This window comes from Trachypithecus francoisi, unplaced genomic scaffold (genome assembly GCF_009764315.1).
Source record: "Trachypithecus francoisi isolate TF-2019V2 unplaced genomic scaffold, Tfra_2.0 Lachesis_group19, whole genome shotgun sequence".
NCBI lineage: Eukaryota > Metazoa > Chordata > Mammalia > Primates > Cercopithecidae > Trachypithecus > Trachypithecus francoisi.
In genome coordinates this window covers 4,553,145-4,569,764 of record NW_022681464.1, presented here as the reverse complement: position 1 = coordinate 4,569,764, position 16,620 = coordinate 4,553,145, and the positions used below count along the sequence as shown (strand labels likewise).

At 37.9% G+C, this 16,620-nt stretch overlaps 1 protein-coding gene across 1 annotated transcript in view; it reads left to right on the top strand.

Annotated features, from left to right (window-relative positions):
• Positions 1-16,620, top strand: part of ME2 (malic enzyme 2) — a 79,557-nt gene that overhangs the window by 36,034 nt on the left and 26,903 nt on the right. The window contains exons 3-10 of the mRNA XM_033177708.1: positions 986-1,119; positions 5,689-5,838; positions 9,360-9,435; positions 10,539-10,700; positions 11,314-11,417; positions 13,941-14,050; positions 14,160-14,257; positions 14,760-14,873. Of these exons, the coding sequence (XP_033033599.1) occupies positions 986-1,119; positions 5,689-5,838; positions 9,360-9,435; positions 10,539-10,700; positions 11,314-11,417; positions 13,941-14,050; positions 14,160-14,257; positions 14,760-14,873 (948 nt within the window). The remainder of the gene's footprint in view (positions 1-985; positions 1,120-5,688; positions 5,839-9,359; positions 9,436-10,538; positions 10,701-11,313; positions 11,418-13,940; positions 14,051-14,159; positions 14,258-14,759; positions 14,874-16,620) is intronic.

Here is a 16,620-nt window from a genome sequence, read left to right as displayed (position 1 = left end):
CAACAAGCACTTCTGGGGAAATGGCTTTTCACACTGGGTGAGCACCAAGTTAGGTCAAATGAAGACAGCCTTGCAAGTGGGGTCTTCCAGGGAACCACCTGACAGGTCAAATAATGACATTTTCCTGGAATGGGTTTTAGAAGAATCTCCAGCGCCTTCTCCCTGTTCCAGTGGCTTCCAGGCTGCTGATTTTCACAGTAATTGTGAGGTGTTAGTTTTCAATTTAAAACTGGCACAAAACTTGCTGCTTACTGAAATCCAGCTATTTTTCCTGAATAACTGCTCCCTGATTGCTACATTCCTTTGGTAGATTTCCAGAATGTTGAAGAAGTTGTTTCTGGTTATTTGTCCAGTGTTCTTGTTGCTTTTATGGAGGAAAAGATTTTCCAAAGGCCTTGCTCCATCTTCACTGACATTGTTTTGATATGAAGAATTTAACCCATAGTCAAATACCAGAAATTGAAAAAGATTTTCTTATGATATAGATTAATGTTTTCTAAAGCATCATTTCTTCTATCTCCTTTTTTATGGTATTTCATGGTATGAATATACTATAGGATGCTTAACTCTTTCATAGTTAATGGGCTTTTTGTTAGCTTGTAATAGCCAAGAGAACTAGAAACAACATTACAACTAAATTTTTGTGTATGCCTCTGTATGCCATTAAGAATGTTTTTCTAGAATGGCTACCTGGAAGTCAGATTGCTTGATGAATAATATGTGCATTAAAAAAATTTAACAATACTTAATAAAACTGTCTTCCAAAGGCCTAAACTGGTTTATATTTCCAACAGTGGTTTGTGAGAATAACTCTTTTCCACACCCTGACCAATACTGGACATCAGTCTTACAAAGTTTTGAAAGCCTGGGCAAAAATAATATGTCATTGATTTTTCAAATTTGCATTTAAATTATATTTTGAAGAACAATGTCATTGCTACCCCAGTAAGTAATAATTTTTAATCCTTTTATTTCTCCTCTTTAGGGAATGGCATTTACTTTACAAGAACGACAAATGCTTGGTCTTCAAGGACTTCTACCTCCCAAAATAGAGACACAAGATATTCAAGCCTTACGATTCCATAGAAACTTAAAGAAAATGACTAGCCCTTTGGAAAAGTAAGAGTTGGTTAGATGTTTCATTTTTTTATTGGTATTCTGATTAGAAAACTTGTGAGCATTATGGTTATTGTGGCATGAGAAATACACAATCTCATATAAGTTTGTGTTTTGTCAGTTAACTACTTTTATAATGATTGTGTTTCTTTTACTTTAGTGAATACTTCACAAGTATTCACTATTGTAAAACTTAACAAATTAGTTTTTATGCTTACAGTCAGAGCAATTTAGATTTCAATGGAATATTAGAAGCAAAGGATACCATCTAATTTGCAATCATTTTATTCAACAACTTTTATTGATCACTTACTTTGTATTGACACTGTACCAGCCACTGAGGCTATAAAGTGGGTAATAGATAGGGTGACCATATGCTATATCACCTAATCCAGGACACTTTGGAGAATAAAAAAGAGCTATCCCTGGCAAACTTTTTTTTTCTTTTTTTTGAGACGGAGTCTCGCTCTGTTGCCCAGGCTGGAGTGCAGTGGCGTGATCTCAGCTTACTGCAGTCTCTGCCTCCTGTGTTCAAGCAGTTCTCCTGCCTCAGCCTCCTGAGTAGTTGGGATTACAGGCACCCATCACCATGCCTGGCTCATTTTTGTATTTTTAGTAGAGATGGAGTTTCACCATCTTGGCCAGGCTGGTGTCGAACTCCTGACCTCAGGTGATCCGCCCACCTCGGCCTCCCAAAGTGCTGGGATTACAGGCGTGAGCCACCACGCCTGGCCTTTTTCTTTTTCTTTCTTTCTTTTTTTTTTTTTTTGATACAGGGTCTCACTCTGTTGCCCAGGCTGGAGTATAGTGGCACAGTTTTGGCTCACTGTAACCTCCACCTCCCAGGCTCAAGCACTTCGCCCACCTCAGCCTCCCAAGTAGCTGGGATTATAGGAGTGCACCACCATACCTGGCTAATTTTTGTAGTTTTTAGTAGAGATGGGGTTTCACCGTGTTGCCCAGGCTGGTCTCGAACTCCTGGACTCGAGCCGTCTACTCGCCTTGGCCTCCCAAAGTGCTGGGGTTACAGGCTTGAGCCACTGCACCAGGCAGCAAACTTAATATATATGACCAACCCAGTAACTCACAGCCCTGTCTTCTAAAAGGTCATCAACAGATAGTTATGCTATGATTGTTATTGGTCTCTAGACCACAATGTACAGTACAATGAGAAAAAGGTACATGGAGATATATTCTGAGAGCCTGCAGAGGGCACCTAGCTCAACTTGGGGGAATCAGATAAAAGCTTCCTGAAGGGAATGATGCCTAAGCTGAATTGTAAATAGTATGTTACAGGTAGCAGGCAAAGTATTCTGGGTAGAGGAATAGGTCTGCATGGAGAACTAAGCGTATCAATTGAGTTTGTTAAGTATAGGAGATTACTGGTGACTGGTAAGAGTGGTTTCTTTGATGTGATGGAGCAAAAGAGATACTGTGATAGACTGAAAAATGAATGGAAGGGGAGGAAATGTAAACTACCCTCTCAAGAAGTTCAGATAAGGAGGGAAGGAAGACATTAAACAATAAGTAAAGCAAGACTTGGGATTAAGTATGTTTCAAGCTGGGAGAAAGTTTAATGTTTCATCATAGTTATGAGGAATGAGCCCAGGAGAAAGGATAATTGATAGAGCAAAGTCTCAGGGAAAGGAAGAAGGCATAGGGTCAAATGCAGAGATAGAGTGGCTGGCCTTGAGCAGGAACAAAGAACAGCTCATTCTCCAAAGCTGGAGGAAAGATAAATACAGATATTAGTAAGGATAAGTATGGAGATGATTGAGCAGAAGTAATGAACTCTCAGTTTAGCTGATAACCTTGCTTTCCTTTATGACATAGAATATGAAAGTCATCACTCAAATGTAGAAGGGCCAAGGTTGAGTAGAGTTGGTGAGGAGAGTGATAAATGCTTGGAAGAGCCACGTAGCTATAAGGTAAAGCTGAAAAAAGCTAGGCTTGGTGGCTCATGCCTGTAATTCCAGCACTTTGGGAGGTCAAGGTGGGAGGATCACTTGAGCCCAGGAGTTCCAGACCAGCCTGGGCAACAGAGTGGGACCCTGTTTCTACAAAATTAAAAAAAAAAAAAATTAACCAGGCATGCTGTTACACGCCTATAGTTCCAGCAACTCAGAAGACTGAGGCAGGAGGATAACTTAAGCCCAGGAGGTCGAGGCTGCAGTGAGCCATGATTGCACCACTGCACTCCAGCCTGGGTGATAGAGTGAGATCCTGTCTCAAAAAAAAAAAAAAAAAAGAAAAGAAAAAGGCCGAACAAGAGCAGGTTAAAGGGATGAGAGCAGACCCTGATGGCCTAGTGGCAAGATCTTGTTTATATTGGTGCCATTCTGCACAGCAATGTTATTTTTCCACAGAAAAGATGAAATGTAACATTGATACAGGCTTGGAGTTTGCTGGGCTGGCAAAGGTTACATAAATTCATTCAGTGAATATTCAGAACTGCTCTGTGCCTGGCACTGTTCTAAGTTTTGGAACTCCAGAAATGAAAACACTCAGCCCTTCTCTTCAGAGAGTTCACTGTCTCTGGTGGAAAGGCAGACACTGTGGAAGAGGAGTACAGTGAAAAGTCATGTGGGGATTCCTAAACAGGAATGACAGGGAGATACTTGCTCAGAGTGAGAGATTTGATCCTGGGATTCAGAGTAGGAAACAAAGAGGATCCCCAAGGGAACCCATAGAATTGGGAGAAAATGAAGCAGTCAGAGCTAGAGATCCCTCTGAAGGATGACGAAGTGAGGGCATCATATGGTTACCCAAAGTGGTAGAGGATTGTGATCCGAGAGTGGATAAGGGCATTCACCATTGCTGAGCTATAACGATCCTAGGTGAGTGCTGCCCATCACTGAGGTACACAGAAGAGTGACTAAAGTGAAATAAAGAATATGGTAACATTGAGGAGATCCATGACTTGCACAGCTTCCCTTTATCACGTGCCTCGTAGGTCATCTGTTCTTTCCTTAACATTACTTCCATCTCACAAAGCCATCCATTCCATTTTAGCAGCCCAGTTTGTTTACTTCCCTATACTGCAAAGAAATCTTCTTCCCTTTAATTTCTATCTATTGATACCATTTCTTCCGCTATTAGCTATGTAGAAAATATAATTGAAGGGATCACTTCTCCCCATTTGTTCACCAAATATTTGCACACCAGTTTTATGCCACATATTGCTATTAATAGTTCCTGGAACTATAGAAGTATATGAGGTGATCGTTTCTAACTTACGGTATTGTCTAGACTGGAGGAAGCCAGAAAGTCAAGAAGTGGAGTGAGAATTACAGAGGGAAGTAGGGTATCATGGGACCTGAAAACAGGAAAGTCTAAAACGCGTATGTATACATGATAGGGGAGGGGAGTGGACAGAAAAGGGCCCCCAGAGAACACACCACCTGAGCTGCATTTGGAGTGCACATGTATAGGACTATGCCTGGAGAGAGAGTGTAGGCAAAGGGTGCATCAAACGCAGCAAGTCCACGTTGAGTTGTGATGCATTTGAGGAGCTAAGTAAGTCAGCATGAAGAAGATGAGGCTGAAAAGTAGGCAGAGGTCTTGTTAACTATTTTAGGAGCTTGAACCTTATTTTATGACAATTTATTTGGAAGCGAAATGATCACAGTTAGGTTTTTAAGAGAAGAATCAATTGGAGCATAGTAGGAAAATTGTATTTATAAAGGCTAGTAAGAAGGCTTCTGAGGTAGCCCAGCTGAGAAATGATGGTAGCTTGTACTGTGCGAGGGTGGAGGGAGCAAATGGATGTATTTGAAAGCTGTTTAGCAGGTAGACTCTGTAGGACTTGGTGACTTTTAGGATTGGTGTTGGGGAGGGTAGGAGATGAAGAAATCAAGAATGGAATCTGGGTTTCGCATTTGGTCACATGATAGCAGAAGAAACAAGGTCAGGGAAAGATAAGTCTACTTTAGACATATTTAACTCAAGATGATTACTGACTTTTAAGCTTTCAAGCCGATAGTTCCCTGTTTTCTAAATTTAAAAAGAAGTTATTTATATATTTATTGACATCAATTGACAATTGCCTTTTTTGTGCTGCTTCTGCACTCTGTGTAGACCTTATAATGCTTCTAACCCTCCTTGGTTATAAAACTCCTTGAAAACAGGGTTCACTTCTTGTATCCCTGGAAAATAGTGCCAGGCATACAGTGTTAAGCAAATGTTTGAATTAATGCCACTTTATTTTGCTTCCTTGTTTATACGTCAGTCTCCTTGAAGACTGATTCTTTAAGGGTAGGCACCTCATAGTGATCTTTGCATTTCCAATGCCTTCTACAGAGCCTGACCCACAGTAAGGATTCAGTAAACATTGTTTCTATTGTTATTTCATCATCATCATCATCATCATCTACCATTTAAGTACCCTTGTATTTTTGTTAATTTTTAGGCCTGGGTGTTAAATAGTGATAATCTAAGGTTTTGGGTTTTTTAAGAATGTGATGTGAGTGGGGCTCAATTTCAATTTTAGACATTTAGGTTTAACTTTCATAAGCCAAGACTTTTAATGTAATGCAGGCTGACTTAGACATTATTTACTGTGCTTAATTTCAGATATATCTACATAATGGGAATACAAGAAAGAAATGAGAAATTGTTTTATAGAATACTGCAAGATGACATTGAGAGTTTAATGCCAATTGTATATACACCAACGGTTGGTCTTGCCTGCTCCCAGTATGGACACATCTTTAGAAGACCTAAGTAAGGCTTATTTAAAAAAGAAAACTTGTAAATGATTATTGAATAAGGAAAATATCATTCCATAACAGCTGTTACATTTCTATTTTATATATCTTAGCCGAATCACATTTCCTACCTCACAAAAACATAAATTTTATTAAAAGTGATTAACAAAAACCCAACATATTCATAACTTTTATCTTTGTAAAAATAGCATCATTCATTTCTAACCTTCTTTAAATTATTGTGATTGTTAGAGAAATTACATACTTTTGGAACCTACCCCCCCACCAAAAAAAGTCTTAATTCTGATGGGAGATAATCCAGAATTACTAAAATTTTTTGTCAATAAAGCCAAATTAAGAGATTTTTTTCTCTCTTTTTTTGATCTTTTTTTTTTTTTTTTTTGAGATGCAGTCTCGCTCTATCGCCCAGGCTGGAGTGCAGTGGCCAGATCTCAGCTCACTGCAAGCTCCACCTCCCGGGTTTACACCATTCTCCTGCCTCAGCCTCCCGAGTAGCTGGGACTACAGGCGCCCGCCACCTCGCCCGGCTAGTTTTTTGTATTTTTTTAGTAGAGACGGGGTTTCACCATGTTAGCCAGGATGGTCTCGATCTCCTGACCTCGTGATCCACCCGCCTCGGCCTCCCAAAGTGCTGGGATTACAGGCTTGAGCCACCGCGCCCGGCCTTTTTGATCGGTTTTAATTTCTGTTTGTTTTTTGTTTTTGAGAGAGTCTTACTTGGTCACCCAGGCTGGAGTGGAGTGCAGCGGTATGATCTTGGCTCACTGCAACCTCTGCCTCTCAGGTTCAAGTGATTCTTGTGCCTCAACCTCCCTAGTAGGTGGAATTACAGGTGCACACCACCATGCCTGCTAGTTTTTGGATTTTTAGTAGAGATGGGATTTCACCATGTTGGCTGGGCTGGTCTTGAACTCCTGACCTCAGGTGATCAGCCTGCTTCAGCCTCCCAAAGTGCTGGGATTTACAGGCATGAGCCACTGCAGCCTGTTCTCCTTTTTTAAATGAATTTTCATTTCAAATAGTTGTAGCACCTACAAACATTGTAAATGGGAAGAGTACCGAAATGGCGAGAACTGACCCTATTCCTTGAATGATCCGCATGATCCCCATGAATGTGTTTCCTTGTGTAAAACGGGAATAGCAGGACCTATCAAAGAGCTATTAGAGAAACCAATGTGACAGTTCTTTGGAAAATTATAAGCTATATATGTATATATGTGTATATATATACACACACACACACACACACATGCTGTTTTTACTTAATCTGAGTTTTCTTGTCTTATTCCTCTAATCTATTATTACTTTTCTCAATCCTTATAATATTTTCCCCATGCTCAATTAACACATTCTTCCATGTGTAGAAATTCAAACAATGTATGACAGCTTTTATATTCAGTCTCCTGTCATCTAGTCTAGTGACTTTCAAACTTTAATGTGTGTGAGAAATACCTGTGGGACTTACTCAAAATGTTGATCTCTGCCAACTTTCCTCTCCTCCCCATCCCCAAGATTTCTGATGAAAAAGAAAAAAGGTCTGGAGGTCCGGATTTTAGTGAGCACCCTCAGTGATTGTGTTGCAGGTATTCCCTGGAAGACACTGAGAAACAGACTGTTCTAACCTATATGCTGCCAACAATTACTGTAACGAAAACATTTCTGTGATATAACCAAGCTGTTCAGCTATTTTATAGTTTCTTATTAGAATGATTAAAAGATAGGGAGAAACTTGGAAATACTGATGCCTGAGCCCCACCCCCAGAGATTCAGATTCGGTTAGTCTAGACTTAGGAGTTTCACAAAAGAGCCTGGTGTGATTCTGATGTATACCCAGAGTTGAGAACTGACTTGAAACATGAAGAGCATGGCTTATGTGTGAGGGCAAATACCGTTTATTATTTATGCAATGTATTGTGCTATGGGTTTTTGTTGTTGTTGTTCGTTTTGTTTTTGTAGATGGTCATTAAATCTTGGTTGGTTGATTGATCTAAACTTTAAGCCAACTAAATCAGAATCTTTGGAGGTGGGACCCTGGCATTTAATGGTTTACCAGATGATTCCATTATATAGCCATGATTGAGATATTGCTGAACTAAACTGATTTGAACTGTAATGATAGTGCCAAATTTAAGATACCAATGAGAAAGTTAAACATAAGATCAGTTTGACAGCAATAAGGATCTGCTGGCCCTCATGTCTGCCTGAACTGTGTTCTAGAACCTGCGTTTCTTCTTTTTTTCCTCCTTCTCTCCCTTCCTTCTTTGCTTTCTCTTTTGAAATCTGGATTGATTATCTAAAGTAGGTAACAACATACTGTGTTTAAAGTGACTTTTTGTTAGCCATTCCACAATTTATACAGATTTCAAAACATGTTTTACATAATATAGTTGACCCTTGAACAACACAGGTGTGAGGGTCCATTTTCACTCAGGTTTTCTTGCCCTTCTGCCACCTCTGAGACAGCAAGACCAACCCCTCCTCTTCCTTCTCTTTTTGATTTTGTTAATAACATTTTCTTTTTTCTAGATTACTTTATTGTAAGAATATAGTATATAATCCGTATGACATACAAAATAGTGTTAGTCGGCTGGGCATGGTGACTCATTCCTTTAATCCTAGCACTTTGGGAAGCTGAGGTGGGTGGATCACTTGAGGTCAGGAGTTCGAGACCAGCCTGGCCAACCTGGTGAAACCCTGTCTCTACTAAAAATACAAAAACGTAGTGGCCATGTAAAATCCCAGCTACTCTGGAGGCTAAGGCAGGAGAATTGCTTGAACCCTCGGTGGGGGGCAGAGGTTGCAATGAGCCGAGATCATGCCACTTCACTCCAGCCTGGGTGAAAGAGCAAAACTCCAAGTCAAAAAAAAAAAAAATTCGTAGTCAACCTATGTGTTACTGGTTAGGCTTCTGGCCAGTGGTAGGCCATTAGTAGTTAAGGTTTTGGAAAATCATACGTAAATTTTTGACTTTATTTTCTAATACCCACATTGTTCAAGGGTCAACTGTATATCCAATTTTTGTCAAAAAAAAATTAAATAAGTAAAAGTAACTTTTTACTTTTTCCTGATGCTTCAGGTATCTTATCTTTTGTGTGAATTTATTGTAATTTTCTTCTTTCCTTCCTGCTCCTTCAAATTTCAAATTTTCAGGTTCAGTAAGTTTTAACAGTAGTTTAGTTGACCTTGTAATGCTCTCCTGCATTGGTGGCTTGCTTCAGATTTTTTTTGTTTTTTTTCCTGTTGGTGTATTGAGTTTATTTGAACATGAGATGTAGATACATTTCTTCTTGGGTAAAATGATTATATCATTTAACAATAATCTTTGTTGCATCTGCTGTGAACATTGTAATTACAGTTTGAAGTACTTGAAAATAAACCAATGTGACTTAGGTAAATCTGCTTGGAAATTATACCATGTCTTGATATTTTATTAAAATATCAAAATATTTCAATTATGAACAAAAACTTAGAAACAAAGCTGTTGTGAAATGCAAAGGTGTTTTTGTTCTGTTGCAGGGGATTATTTATTTCAATCTCAGACAGAGGTCATGTTAGATCAATTGTGGATAACTGGCCAGAAAATCATGTTAAGGTACTATTAGTACAACCCTCCTTTTCACAATGTTTTCTCTTTTCTTGTAAATTACCTCTAAATCTCCAAGAACAGTTTTTCATTGTTGCTCTGATTTATTTTGCACTTATATACATGCAGATTTAGTGCTTTGCAGCTGAGGCGATGATAATAGTAGTAGTTATAAAATGGGCTACCAGTATAGAGTTTGACTCTGAGAAAGAAATTGGAGCTAGAATACAAGGTGAGCCCTCTCAGTATCGGCACCATTGGTGTCTCCTGCCCTCTCAATATCCCTTCCTATTTCACTAATATTATTCTAGGTAAAGAAAATACTTTAAAATGCCATAAAAACTTTTGTTTATAACGGTGTTAGAGAAGTTTGGTTATGCCTTTTTTTCTTTTAGATCTAAGATTTAGAACCTTAGCAAATATAAAAATGTTAAATATAGCAAATATAAGCCCTGGCCTATTTAGTTATCTTTCATAAAGTGAAATGTAATAACTTATTTCAAGATCTTTGCGTAGGCTTTTGTAAATTTTATTATAGGCAACAATCTTACCTGCCTTTATACTCCTTTCCAAAATAAACATTGATGAATGATCATTGGTTTGAATAATCTAGCAAACATTTGGTCAAATAATTAAACTCACAGTATCATCTGAAGACCTTCCTTATAAATAGATATTTTTTTTGTTCTAGACCTTTTTCTTTTTCACAGTTGCTAAGGTTTTTCTTGTTTGGCCTAGGTTATTGTGTTGGAGTACCATGCTGTTTATTTCTAAACTCATTTTTCTCTTATGGTAATCTCTCCATCAGAATCTTGTTCATCTCTGCCATTTTTAATCTTTCTGAAGGTATTTAAGTTGGTCCTCTAGTCAGAAGAATTCTATTCCTAAACCGAAGTCAGAGGGAAATTAAATCTAGTTAATGTCTCATAATAGTCAGAAATCCTAGAATTTTAAGTATGCATGGTTGGTTTATATTGGAAATTAGCCAAGTAACAATTTTATTTTTAAGAGCAAAGAGTAAATATGTATGAAGTGACTCTATCTTTTTAAAAATGCTTTTCTTTAGTGCTCCATTTTTGACAACTTTTAATTTGCATTTTTTTGTGATTAAGGCTGTTGTAGTGACTGATGGAGAGAGAATTCTGGGTCTTGGAGATCTGGGTGTCTATGGAATGGGAATTCCAGTAGGAAAACTTTGTTTGTATACAGCTTGTGCAGGAATACGGCCTGATAGATGCCTGCCAGTGTGTATTGATGTGGGAACTGATAATATCGTGAGTAACATCATTTTCCCCCTTTATCTTCCTCCTGTATTTTTAAAAATTTGTATAGTATCCCTCTTTCGAAAATGATAATTTAAGAAGGGAAAGTTTTATGATTAAATGTTAGTTTTTTTCTTAAACTCCACTTTTAATATTTATATAAGTAATAGTAAATTAAGTCTATTAAAAGTTTCTTGGGCTGGGCATGGTGGCTCCTGCCTGTAATCCCAGCACTTTGGAAGGCCGAGGCAGGCAGATCACTGGAGGTCAGGAGTTTGAGACCAGCCTGGCCAACATGGTGAAACCCTATCTCTACTAAAAATACAAAAAAAATTAACTGGACATGGTGGCACAAGCCTGTAATCCCAGCTACTTGGGAGGCTGAGGCAAGAGAATTGCTTGAGCCCAAAAGACGGAGGTTTCAGTGAGCCAGGATCATGCCATTGCACTCCAGCCTGGGTGATGAGAGTGAGACTGTCTCAAAAAAGAAAAAATAAAGTTTCTTGAAAGGCAATACATTTTAAAAATTGTATTAGTAATTTTTATTTTGCAATTTTTATTGTATATGTTTAAACTAATTATATAATATAAATTATTTTATTTTTACATTTGTTTTGTTTTGTAGGCACTCTTAAAAGACCCATTTTACATGGGCTTGTACCAGAAACGAGATCGCACACAACAGTATGATGACCTGATTGATGAGTTTATGAAAGCTATCACTGACAGGTGTTTTTTAAAAGTCTGAGTATATGAAAGCACCTTTAATGGGGGTGGGGGTGGGGTAAAAACCAAAGTTTTGTTTTGTTTTCCTTTATTTCTTGTGAAGATAAGCAGGAGGTGATTAAATTTTTGAGAACTTTGTTCTGCTGGCTGTCTCTGCCTGATTAGATGTGGTGATTTGAGGTGGTACCCATGGTCTGCCTTGCTTTCTTGAATTACCTGACATTTTGAGGGAAGTCTGCCCTCACTGCTCCTATCAAACCCTTACTGCTCAGTACCTTTTTCAGCCTTGACCTTCAGGCTCACGCCCACCATTCCACTGAAGCTGTTGTGCAGCTTTCTTTTTTCCCGGGCTGGAGTACAGTGGCGCGATCTCGGCTCACTGCAAGCTCCGCCTCCCGGGTTTACGCCATTCTCCTGCCTCAGCCTCCCGAGTAGCTGGGACTACAGGCGCCCGCCATCTCGCCCAGCTAGTTTTTTGTATTTTTTTTTTTTAGTAGAGACGGGGTTCACCGTGTAGACCAGGATGGTCTCGATCTCCTGACCTCGTGATCCACCCGTCTCGGCCTCCCAAAGTGCTGGGATTACAGGCTTGAGCCACCGCGCCCGGCCAGCTTTCATATTTTAAGTTCTCTGATCATTTGGTCCTCCCACCTCTCTACCTCTTTGCAACATCGACTAAGGTTTTCCCACTTCTATGTCCTTGAAACTCTCTCTTCTCTTGATTGCTAAACAACTTCCTCCTAACTTGGTCTTCCTCCCACCTTTCTTTCTCTCTTTTTTTTTTTTTTGTCATCTTCACAGCTTCTTGCTGTCTTATTAAATGTGGATAACCACCTAGTCCTCTTCTCTTTCAGCCATGTCAACTATGACCTTTATGCATGTTACTACTAAACCCATAAAAACCCATCTATAGTCCCACTGCTCTTCTGAGGCCTGCATTTCTAATAATCAGAATATTCCATCTGGATATTCTGTTGTGTGTGCATATTCATATCCCACACTGAACTCCTTTCCTTTCCAAACAACCTATCTTCTGTATTCCCACCTTCTATTATTGGCAGTAACATTCATCCTATTGCCAAAACTTTGATCTTGATGTTATCTTTGACCCTTCTGCCTTCTCCATCAGTCTCCCATGCAGTCAGATATTCCTCAAATTCAGTGGGTACTACCACTTAAATGTCTCTTGTTTTCCATTGCCACAATCTTGCTCTGTCCTTATCTCTCTTCTGAAGTTTTCTAATTCTTCCTCTAGTTTCTTTCCTCTCCAGTTCATCTCCACCTTAATACCAGATTAATTGTTTTGAAACATGTACTTCATTTTGTCATTCTTTTGCTTGAAATCTCTCATTGGTTTCCTATTGCCATAGGATAAAGTCAAACTCTTTACCTTAATGATCTAACCCTGGCCTACCTTTAAAATTGCTGGCATGTAGAAGGTATTTAAAAATTAATTCCTTTTCAGAGTCGAAGTCAACAAGTCTAAAACTGAACTTTACATCTTCCCAGAAATTGTCATCTCTCCTTCTTCCTCTCACTTTCCTACCTTGGACAACCAAATAGTATCTTCTTAGTTATCCCAGTTACCTTGACATTGTAACAGCTTCTTCCTCATTTCCCAGTTGATCCTTATCAATTTCTATTCATCCTAATAGCTCATAGTTACTCCTTTTGCTTCCTGCATCTTCTGCTTCAGATCTCTTATCTTCGTATCACAGTAGCCTCCTAGTTGCTTCTGCCACTTTCATCTCTCCCCACACCAATATGTACTACGTACCACTGGCAGGTTTATCCTTGCTAAAGGGAGTCATATGTGAATTTTTTCCTTTCTCGGCAGCCTTCACTGTTTCTACATGGGATGCAGAAGAAAGTCCCTCTTCTCTAATTTAGCATTAGAGATTCTCCCTTATTTGGTCCCAACCTGCATTAACCAACTTCTCCCTTATCTCTTAATGTAAACCATGAAATGTATAGCCAGACTGTTGAAAATTCAGGGTCACCCTAATGATAGCCTGCTTTTCTTTCTACCTCTTTACTTTTTGTTCTTTCAGGGCCCACCTCCTTTTCAAGCCTTCCCTTACTACTTTAGCTCACCTAAATGATTGACATCTTCTTTTTCTGAATGTCAGTGAACTCAAATAGCAATTTTTCGTTACTTATTTAATATATACTTTCTTGTGTTGCTGTTTAACTATTAATGTAATGAAAATATGCATATCAAATATATATTTTTTGAGGTTCAGAGTCAAAGGAAGTGTCTCCTGGACACTTGAAAATAGTTTACATAGATTGATATCTCATGGGTTTATCATGGTGCCACGTTCTTTTTAAACACCTCATACTTTTTTTATTGAATAATTTCTACATTTTGGATCTAGTCTTTCACAGGCTCTGAAATTTTTCAGATGGCCTTAATTGAACTAACATAATACATTATTTTTGAATGCTATCATAGGGAATATTAGGTGGAAAGCTGTTTAATAGTATTATTTTCATCACAACTATTGTGGGTTTTGCTGTTTTTAGATATGGCCGGAACACACTCATTCAGTTCGAAGACTTTGGAAATCATAATGCGTTCAGGTTTTTGAGAAAGTACCGAGAAAAATATTGTACTTTCAATGATGATATTCAAGGTAAAGCAAAAAAAAAAAAAAAAAAAAACTTCAGGGTTTGGATTCCTACTTTTTAAACATTTTTAATGTGCCCATTTTTTATTTGTAAAACTCTTTGTTTTTCTTATAGGGACAGCTGCAGTAGCTCTAGCAGGTCTTCTTGCAGCACAAAAAGTTATTAGTAAACCAATCTCTGAACACAAAATCTTATTCCTTGGAGCAGGAGAGGTAAGTTTTGTAGGCTTTTTAAAACTTAAGCCCATCCTCTCTCCTAGAATTGGAAAATGGGCAGAATATTGATATTTATAAAAGGACATAATGACCCTGTAATTTTGTTGAGGTAGAGGGTATGAAATCAAGACTTCTGTAAAACAGGTAATTTAAAGTATGTTTAGAGAGAATATCACAAAGAATTTTTGTTTGATTTGTAAGGGAAAAATAAACCAAATAGTTCTTATTATAGCATATAATTTTGCTATTTAGAAGGCTATTGGGGGATGTATGTTTTGACTAGTACACAGTTTGGTACTTTTTGTAATGTTGGTTTTCATCAAATATGTTGTGATTCTTTAGCATATAGCATATATATAACTATATATGAAGATTAGATAGCATATAATAATTTTAGCATATAATCTTTAATTAGATAGCATATAATCTTCATATATAAAGTAATTCAAGCGTTGCATCATACTCTAGTATATATTGAAATTTATGTTTTGTTGAACAGGCTGCTCTTGGAATTGCAAATCTTATAGTTATGTCTATGGTAGAAAATGGCCTGTCAGAACAAGAGGCACAAAAGAAAATCTGGATGTTTGACAAGTATGGTTTATTAGTTAAGGTAAGGTATTTAAAATTTGGAGAAGCAAGAGTGTATTATATTTTTAGTTGGATTTTAAAAATATTATTCCTTAAAATCTTGTTTCTCATTGGAGTCTCCAAATTATACCAGTTGGGACCTTCTGTTCTCTTTTTAACAAATGTCCCCAGTCTTATTGTCTTTTACAAAGACTTCTGCTTCATATTTAATTAATCTGTATGTTGGCATCAGGCTTACTCTTTCTTGTTTTGTTCTCTTGCTCTTAAGAGATCAAATGGCCATTGTACAAGTATGATTGTGTTTGATACTCCTAAAACTAGGTTTTTAATAGGAACTGAGAATTTCCTGATTAAATTACAGTATTGCAGAATTTTTGATATTTGAGCAGAATTTTTTTTTTTTTCTTAATTTTTTGGAGTGGGGGAGAAGGGGAATGAAGTCTCTCTCTGTCACCCAGGCTGGAGTGAAGTGGTGCGATCTCACCTCACTGCAACCTCTGCCTCCTGGGTTCAAGTGATTCTCCTTCCTGAGCCTCCTGAGGCCACTGTGCCTGGCCATGAGCAGAAATTCTTAACCCTTTGGAGATGATAATCCCCCGAAGCAATCTAATAAAAATCTATGGACCCTTTCCCCAGGAAAAAAGCATGTGCTCCTGAAACCAATTTATGGATAATAAAGAGCTTATCTCCCAGATTACCTTAGTACCTTTGGGCCTGACTACCTTTGTTGGCATTGATTACCATTTTCACTAGCTTAAGAATGTCATATATCTTCTACTGTGTAACACATTGAAATATAACTAAACTGTTTCATAGTTAAACCAATCGAGTACACAATGCTGTTAAATTTTTGTATGTACACATTAAAATATAATGGTATAGCTGTTGCTTGGCATTTATGTCTGTGGAGCAAGCTATCTAAATGTACTTTACTCCAGTTCTAAAATCTTTTCTTCTTAATTAGAACCAGTATTCTGTTAGTACAAAAAATAAAATGAAAAATTGAAGTATGTGAATGAAAAATCTTGAGTGCTTAAACTACATGTAATTTAAAATGTAATAGTAGTTATATACCAGACATTGTTATAAGACTTTACGTGTATTATCTCCTTTAATCATCTCAAAAACCCCTGTGAAGTTTTACAAATGAAGAAACAGTTAAAAAGGTCAAGGGAGTTATCCAAAGTCATCAGCTTATAAGTGACAGAGGCAGGATTCAAAACCAAGTATCCTGACTGTGAAGTCTGTGCTCTGAATAATTAAACGGTGCTGCCTCCCAAAGAGGCTGTAACTACCATATTTACTAGTATGTAAGGCACAAGGATAAAACATCACATCTTTAGAAGGCTGTTGGGGGATATATGTTTTGACTAGTACACAGTTTAGTTTGGTACTTTTTATAATGTTGGTTTTCATCAAATATGTTGTGATTCTTTAACATATTGGTAGGTCAGGTCTAACGCAGTATTGGTAGCTACAATGTGTTTACTTAGCACAAAGTGAGAACCCTGTCCATCTCCATATTCATTATCAGATTATATATTTCTTTTCCAGTGTGCAGGTAGCTTGGCGTATGGGCATTAGGCTTCCAGTGTCTCCTGGTGACCCTAAACACTGCCCTTCGTTTTGAAACTTTGAAAACAGTGACTTCTTATGTCACTGTTTGCTCAGCCTGGTTTTCTGAACTGACTGATGATAGTGTGCTGCTTTTCTAGCCCCTGCAGGTTCTTATCTGGGGTTATCTTGGAGTTCTGATGGAAACACACTTT